General features: G+C 35.1%; 2 protein-coding genes across 2 annotated transcripts; one reads left to right on the forward strand and one right to left on the reverse strand.

Moving 5' to 3' along the window:
• The first annotated feature begins 1209 nt into the window (after positions 1–1209).
• Positions 1210–2346, forward strand: LOC102581176 (uncharacterized). The gene is made up of 2 exons (XM_006365181.2): positions 1210–1402; positions 1610–2346. The coding sequence occupies exons 1-2, from the start codon at positions 1346–1348 to the stop codon at positions 2201–2203; spliced, it is 651 nt and encodes a 216-aa protein (XP_006365243.1). The 5' UTR covers positions 1210–1345; the 3' UTR covers positions 2204–2346.
• Positions 2347–2750: 404 nt separating this feature from the next.
• On the reverse strand, positions 2751–6481 carry LOC102581512 (somatic embryogenesis receptor kinase 1). The gene is made up of 4 exons (XM_006365182.2): positions 5899–6481; positions 4872–5132; positions 3649–4521; positions 2751–3529 (listed from the first exon to the last, which is right to left on the reverse strand). The coding sequence occupies exons 1-4, from the start codon at positions 6317–6319 to the stop codon at positions 3048–3050; spliced, it is 2037 nt and encodes a 678-aa protein (XP_006365244.1). The 5' UTR covers positions 6320–6481; the 3' UTR covers positions 2751–3047.
• Positions 6482–8100: the final 1619 nt, after the last annotated feature.

Here is an 8100-nt window from a genome sequence, read left to right on the forward strand (position 1 = left end):
CTAACTGCTTACAAACAAAATCACTAAAATCATAAATTGATCACTTCATAACTTACATCTTCCAACTTATAAAAGCTGTTTGTTTTGATCAAATATTTTACCATTTTATCCCTTTTATTTATTTATTTTAAATCTCAAAATAAATTGTTTATTTAACAAATCACTTTGAGAAAAGAAAAACATTAAATGTTTATTAGTTATTCTAAATCAGCTAACCCAAAGTGGCTCCTAATTTTTATTTTTTATTTTAAAGAATATGGCCAAACACTTGAATTTTCCATGATAAACACTTGTTTTTGTTTTTGCAGAAAAAAATAAAAAAAGGAAACCCCATATACAAGACATAGCAAACTAGGCACTAGTAGTATTACAATCCCATCAACCTTAGTCTTGATTTTTGAATCTTCTCAAAAGACAGCTGTTAATACAAAGGAGAACCTGGTTTTGGTTTAAGCATATTAATTAGCACACTGTTTGTACCTTAAAACATGCTAATACTGTTTAATGAAGTAAAAGGTAATTTGATAGGGTGTATAAAAATAGTATTGAATATGATATATTAGTAATGTTGATAGTAATAACGCAGGCATTAGTTATGTTGAAATTGTTTCATATGTAGTAGGAGTATTTGATTTTGTATATAAAAATATTTGTTCACAAAAATATCTTTCATACATACCGTCGAAAGGATGTGGAAAAGGTTTTGAGGGGTAATTATGTCTTTAACAATACTAATGCATGCATTAGCAGGATTTTCATGTATTAGCTAGCTATACATATCTTAATACCAAATAGAATATATCTGGAATAGGTGTATCAAACAACATACTAATAATACGCAAAGTAAATATATGCATTATTTTTTCTAATACACTCGCAAACGACCCCAAAGTTTCAACTCTATCCACATTAAAGAGCTTAATGGACTCCTCGTCATCAATTATTTTATCAATTTTTTCAGTCTCCAGGAAGGTCGCCTTAGGTCATTGATAACATGGCCTTCACGTTACTTTATGCCCAACAACTTGTGACTCAAAATATACATCCAAATTAAATAGTAATAATAATTCAATTTTGAGACCTAGTAGCATTATTTTACCCAAATTATAATCTTCCATTCTGGATCAAGAATTTCAAGAATAATAAATAAATAAAAAGGTATCCATTTTGTAATAATTTTTCATATTTTATTTTAGGTAAGACCAAGTTGAGAATTTTTACCAAATCAATTCCACATGGACAGTGGACACACTAATTAGGTTGTGTCTGTCCTGTATATAAATAAGTTGATTACATCTCTAGCTCTCTACTTCTTTCAAGAATTCATAAAGAAAAATCAAGAAAAATGAGTTGTTGGTCTGCTGAAAATGCCACCAAAGCCTTTCTCAAAACAATGAACATGGTAAGTATATGATGAAATCGAGTCAAACCTCTCTATAACAGTATTGTTTGTGTCACGATGTTTTTTTTAACTTCTATAGCGAAATGTGCTATAGAGAATTATTGTTACTGAAAGGTTTGATCATTTATGTTAGAGAGTTTCCTTAGAAATGATTTGTTTTCCAATTGAATTCATTTGCTAAAACTGTGTTCATTTTGATTGATTCAGGGAAAGAGAGCTAATGAACCAAATGGGGCAGAGTTCATTTCCGCGCTTGCAGCAGGAAACAATGCACAAATCATGGTGGTTGCTTGTGCCAATGTTGCAGACTCAACCACCCTTGCCCTGGTGGCTGCAGCTCAACAAACCAGAGGACGAGTGATCTGCATCCTCCGGGGCATAGAAGAATTACATCTCTCCAAAATGGCTCTAGGCACGAATTCTAGTCACCTTGAGTTTGTTGTCGCGAAATCTCAGACTCTACAGATGCTGCTGCCAAATTACTACAAAGATGCTGATTTCATAGCTGTGGATTGTAACATACAAAATCATGAAGAGATTCTAGGATCGTTGCGAAAGAGCAGAAGGGATAAAAGTACCATTGTTTTGGGGTACAATGCTTTCTGCAAGGAGTCATGGAAGAGCAGCCCTTTGAGGACACAATTGTTGCCTATTGGAGAAGGGCTGCTGCTGACCAGAATAGCTGCAAAGATGAAAGTAGATACTGATCGCGGACACTGGATTGTTAAAGTAGATAAATGTACAGGGGAAGAACATGTATACAGAGTAAAATCTCCTCGAAGGAGAGAAGTTGAAGCCTAAATCGCGATATATTGTACCAGATAAGGTAGTCTTTTAGTAGATTAGAATTGTAAATAGTTACTTGCTGTAGAATTGAACTAACAAAGAACAAAATATGTATGAGGGAAAGTTTTGATTAACCTAAAATGACAATTTTTTCTGTATTCTTATTAATCGAAGATAAATCCCCTACGGACAAAAAGGAGTTGCTCGGATGGTAAGCACCCTTCACTTCCAAGTAAACCAAGTATGATGGACAAACCATGGCCATTAGCCCCAGTGGACCATGGCCTTCGGGTCTTGTAGCCTATACTCGAACTGGTACAAAATGTTACCTCCTCGACCACCTATCATACAAAAGGCAAAGAGAATGGCTTTTGCAGTGTCCATGAGAATTTTTTTAGATTTTTAATCATAAAATACGAAAGTAGTAGGAGAACATCTCCCACAATCACTAATCAATTCAAGCACATCTCTCTGTTGGGACAAAATATGCCTCGAGCTTCTTCAAAATGTTTAAGCAGCAAACAATGTAGAATTAATATTATGAAAGTCTAGGCACAAAACAAAAACGAAGCAATGATCGTAGGTAAATAGAAGAACATTCATCTTTTTACAAACAGATTAATTAGAATCCATGAGATAAACGGAGGAAAATCCTCCAACATGAGAAATCCTAAGGTTAAATGGCATACAAGATACATTCACAAAATGGTCAAGTCCTCAGTCGAAGAAGTTCTCAGACTGACTAAATATTTGAAGCTCCAATACTCGTGAGAGGTTAGTACGAATCTATCTCCAGCTAATAAGTAGGAGGATTGAAAATTTGCCACAGGCAATAGTAGATGGAAGAAGATCATTAGCATTAGGAGGGACTAGCTAAATTACCAATTTCTCGTACGATTGTTTCCATGGTTGGTCTCTCCTCTGGACATTCATGTGTACATAACAAAGCGATTTTCGCTAGTTTTGTTGCTTCAGACTCAGAGAACCTTCCACGGAGATTCACGTCCATCAAGTCGTGGAATTTGGACGATTCAGCAGCAGCACGCATTGAACTGGTGAATTTTCGCTTGCCAGATAAAATTTGGAAAATGAGCACTCCAAAGGCATAAATATCACTCCTCTCAGTAAATCGGCCTGTAGTGGAGTACTCTGGAGCTAAATATCCCATGGCAGCACTTGCCTTGAGTGTTGAAAAGACGGTATCATTTGTGAGGAGCTTATGCAGGCCTGAATTTGAAAGCAATGGTTTGAATCGTTGGTCAAGGAGCACGTTTTCAGCACAGATATTCTGATGCACTAGAGCTGGCTTATTCACCTTGCACCCGTGCAAATACTCAACGCCTGCTCAAGATAGATAAAAAGGCATTATTGAATTGTTGACAGTAAGCTCAAAAAAAGTAATATAATGTCAAACTACTGTACTTTAGATCTTATAAGATAGAGTTGATTCAAAAACTGACCTTTTGCAGTGCCACTAATGATAGATACCCTCGTGGACCATTCAAGAGCATGAGCTTCGTCCTCCTTCAAATCTAGGTAGTGCAACAAGTTTCCTCTTGGCACAAAATCATAAACGAGAAAACATTCTCCCCGGCTTTTAGAGCAACAGAAACCTCTCAGCCTAACTAAATTATCATGTCTCAGAGACGTCAAAATGTTTAGTCCTCTTAAAAACTCAGCTTCTTCTGACTTGCAGCTAATTTTGGCAATTCTCGTAACAGCAACAAGTGATCCATCTCTTAGAGTCCCTCTATATGTAGTTGAAAAGTTGCTCTTAGCCAATAGATTCTTATCAGCAAAGTACTGTGTAGCTGACTCCACCTCTTCCAAATTGAATCTGTATCTCTGCAGAATCTCTTGGGAAACTCCACCATAACGCCGGCCCTCAGCCAACGGATCCCAACCAATCGAGTACTCAAGACTGACTAGGGGAGAACCATTCTTCCTATTAACTTCCTTGGCCTGATCGATACTGAGACGGCTATCACACATTTCCAGTCCACCTCCAAGTTTCTGCTTTCGTCTTCTATAGTGTGTGAAGGAAAGAATTCCTATAGCAGATGCAATAATAGTAACCACAATAACCCCTACAACAACAGATGCCTGTGAGGTTTTAGACGACGTTGTGCAGGCATTTCCGCTGCAATTTAGATTGAGATTAGCTGTTTCTGGAATATCTCTAGTAGATAAACCACTTGAGCCAACTCCATAGGGTTCTGGTCTATTAGGATTCGAGCGATCCAAAGATGTACAAACTCGCAAGGATGGGAAACCCACACCGCATAGTCCTGGATTGTTCTCATACTGGAAACCTCCAACTAATCTCTTCAAAGCTTCACAAGACAGAAAACAAAAGACTAGATAAGATATAATTTACCAAGAAACTATACGTACGACTCTTATGGGGCTACATATACATAACTCCTTCTGCCTCAACTTATGTGGCACGGTTGGAATTTCAAGATTCAAACGTCTAAACTTTGACCATGAATCGGACATAGAAGCTTCAAGTTTTTTGAAAAAAACTCATATTTGAAAACTACGTAATAAGTACTATGAAACACAATAATTAACAACTAAAATTATCTAAAAGGCATATATGGAAATGCCACTAAAAAAAAACTTGATTGACTCTTGAAACTCCAACGGAGAGAGTACAATGTAGGGCGAGAAAATTCATTACCAAGAGGCACATTGCCAGAAATCTTGTTGTTTCGGATATCCAAGACTTCAAGTAGGGGAGCATCCGCAAGTTTTGAAGGAATTGAACCGAAAAGACTATTATAACTCAAGTCCACCCTCATCAACACTCCCAAGTCACCCAAGCTAGCGGGGATCGCACCAGTTAACTGATTGGATTGCAGAGCCAGGACATTGAGCTTTGTTAGAGTCCCTAGTTGAGTGGGTATGCTACCAGTAAAATGGTTATAGCATAGTTGCAAAACTGTACAATACGGAAAAAGACAATAAACTAAAGTGAGACAGACTCCATTATCAAAATGAGGTTGTAAATAAACACCCAAAAACAAAACTTAAAGCCACCTTTAGAACATACGGGGATGAACTACAACAACGACAACATACCCAATGTAATCCCACAAAGTAGGCTCCGGGAAGGGTGAAGTATACACAGACCTTACCCTTACCCTACCTTGGAGGTAGAGAGTTTGCTTCCAATAAACCCTTGGCTCAAGAAAAAAAAGTTCAAAGTAGTACAGAAAAGGAAATAATAGAAGAGAAGAAGTCAGGACAAAATACTATACAAAGCCTGACAAATCATTCTATGCAGTAACTACAACAAAATCATACGATAACCAAAATACAAAATCATAGAACAAGAAACTAGTAGTATGAAAGGAATACAAGGGATGGAACTACTAGACTGAAATTGAACTCTAAAACAATTTGGGGGAAAAAAACAATCTTTATGATTTCCCAAATGGAACAAGTTCCAGTTTGTGACTTCAATTTTTTCAGTGAGACATAAATGATTAACAGCAGAAGCCCCTACTTTTTCCAACTAGAGCTCAACACATTTGGACAAAATATTCAGAAAGAACAAAGAAAATGTAAAAATATCTTATTTTTATCATAGTAACAAAAATTCAAATTTTCAAGTTTCAAGTTTGTAACTTCAAAATCTAAAATAGCCCAAAAACCAAGCAAAGCATAACGCACAAAACAGAGAAGTTAGTTTCTTAGTCACTGACCTTGCAATTTTGACATGGTTCCAAGTTCTTGAGGGATCTCACCAGAGAGATCATTAACATTCAAATACAAATCAGTGAGTTCAACCAAATTAGAAATTTCTCTTGGTATCTCTCCATACAATGAGTTATAATGCAAGTAGAGTCCAGTCAAGTGAGTTAGCCCAGCAATGGCTGGTGACAACTTCCCTTTAAGGCCTTTACCTTGTAGAGAAATGTTAGCAACTTGACCCTTTTCATTACAAGCAATACCTTCAAAAGAACCATCACATGGATTACCAGAAACAGTCCATGAAGTGAGTAAAGCATTTTCAGGGTCAAGACTGGCTTTTAAGTCCATTAGAGGTTGTAACTCAGCATTTCCACTTACAGAGAGTGAAAAGAGTATGAAGAGAAAACAGAGGAATAATGGAGGAAAACCCATGTTAGTTGTTACCTACCTTTGACTGGAAATGGTGAGAGAGTGAGGTTCTTGCTTTGTTTCAGAGATGAAGTACTATACTGACTCAGTTGGTTTCTTTTTTTCTTTTGGGCAGTAGTACTAATGTTTCTTTAAATGTGTCTCTCTGTTTGTCTCTCAATAGGTGTTTGGCATTTGTTCCGAGTTTCTTATCATAATTTGATTTTTTTTTTGTAAAAAGAAATCATAAAGTCTTTATATTTCTGTAAACTTGGTAGCATTCATAATGTAGTCATAGGAATTTGAGAGTTTTATATAGGGGCGTAATTCGTGAAATACAAGTGTGAACCTCTTTTTATTCTGAGTAAATTTGTGAGATTATTGTTCTCAATATTGTGTACTCTTTTTTATATGGTAGATTGTTCATTTCTTTTGTGGACGTAGATCGATTGACCTAACCACATTAAATGTTTTTATCACTTTTGGTATATTTCTCGTTTATCTTCTTAGGTCTTTCAAAGTTTGCATTGATAGATTACGTGTGACATCTGATAATTTCGATCCTAACAATACGGATGAACTATAGTGGAATGATTGAGATTTCTTCACTTTTAATCAGAGATTTTGAATTCAAGTTTTGAAAAGAAAATTATTGGAGAGCTGCCCAAAATGAATTCTATAATAATTAATTGGACTCGAATACAGATCTGGTAGGAAATGAAAAAGAAAAGTGTTTGCTTTAGTGTTCGTTATTTTTTATGAACAAAAAAAAAGGAAGAAACTGTTCTTGTGGTGTGTTTGTGGTGTTGTCCTATGTTCTTGGCATGATAGAACAAGAATCGAGGGTTAAGCGTGCAGTTAAGAGAATTGAAAGTAACTCTTCAAGACAAGCAAAATCTCTTTCAATTTTGAAATGGGATTAGACAATAAGAAGAGACAAAATTATAGAGATGTCCCCATTGCTAACATTGGTTACAAAAATATATAGGGAAAAAAATCATAATATTAACTATTTATTTCTCTACATATTTTTCTCAGAAAGAATTAAGATTATATATCAATTAATTATTACTATTATGATATAATACTCATATTCATTTTTATTATATTTTTAAGGGTAGTGTAAAATTAAAATGGATAAGTAAAATTGAACGAATGTATAATAATTTTGGGTGTGGCTGTACTTTGTTGGGAGGAAAATATTTTTTAATATGATATCAATGTTCATAGTGGTAAGTTACTCAACATCAAACAAGAATGAAGAATATAAATATTTAATAAAAAAAGTGCTCCTTAAGGAAAAGAATATTAGTATAACATCAAAAAAATGGACAAAATAGTAGTAGTACAAATTATTGAAATTAAGGAATGAAGGAGATTTCCCCAAGTCAGCAAAAGATGCAGGGACTTGTTTTGGGAAAAATAAGAAATATTCTATTGAAGTTGTTATTGCCCATTGCCCATATATGGGACAATACATTATTGTAGAGAAAATTATAGTTTTTGCATGTTGAAACTATGTGGCAATTTTTTTTTTAATTTAGTGTTATAATAACTGCTGTGCTTTTAAGAATCTTTAATTTCAGCTCAATTAGTGTAGATTTTCATCTTTATAATAATAATAATAACTCTTCCATTACCACCAACAAAGGTTGTGATGGAGTGATAAGTATTCATTTCATCCTTAATCAATTAGTTTCGAATTTGAGTTTTCTTGGGTGTGAAATTGCTTTTGTTAGAAAACGCTTTACAATGTGGCACTTCCCAGAGCTTTACCCTCCCCCCCCCCCGCCTACACGAACAAT

Source organism: Solanum tuberosum, unplaced genomic scaffold (genome assembly GCF_000226075.1).
Source record: "Solanum tuberosum cultivar DM 1-3 516 R44 unplaced genomic scaffold, SolTub_3.0 scf00533, whole genome shotgun sequence".
Taxonomy (NCBI): domain Eukaryota; kingdom Viridiplantae; phylum Streptophyta; class Magnoliopsida; order Solanales; family Solanaceae; genus Solanum; species Solanum tuberosum.

What these genes read in the sequence shown, in the direction of transcription:
- LOC102581512 (XM_006365182.2), bottom strand. Translation starts at nt 6,319, where the DNA reads ATGGGTTTTCCTCCATTATTCCTCTGTTTTCTCTTCATACTCTTTTCA. An exon ending in AACCATGTCAAAATTGCAAG is followed by an intron (nt 5,133 to 5,898) that starts GTCAGTGACTAA and finishes CGTATTGTACAG; the next exon opens with TTTTGCAACTATGCTATAAC. An exon ending in TTCTGGCAATGTGCCTCTTG is followed by an intron (nt 4,522 to 4,871) that starts GTAATGAATTTT and finishes TGTCTTGTGAAG; the next exon opens with CTTTGAAGAGATTAGTTGGA.
- LOC102581176 (XM_006365181.2), top strand. Translation starts at nt 1,346, where the DNA reads ATGAGTTGTTGGTCTGCTGAAAATGCCACCAAAGCCTTTCTCAAAACA. An exon ending in TTCTCAAAACAATGAACATG is followed by an intron (nt 1,403 to 1,609) that starts GTAAGTATATGA and finishes TGATTGATTCAG; the next exon opens with GGAAAGAGAGCTAATGAACC.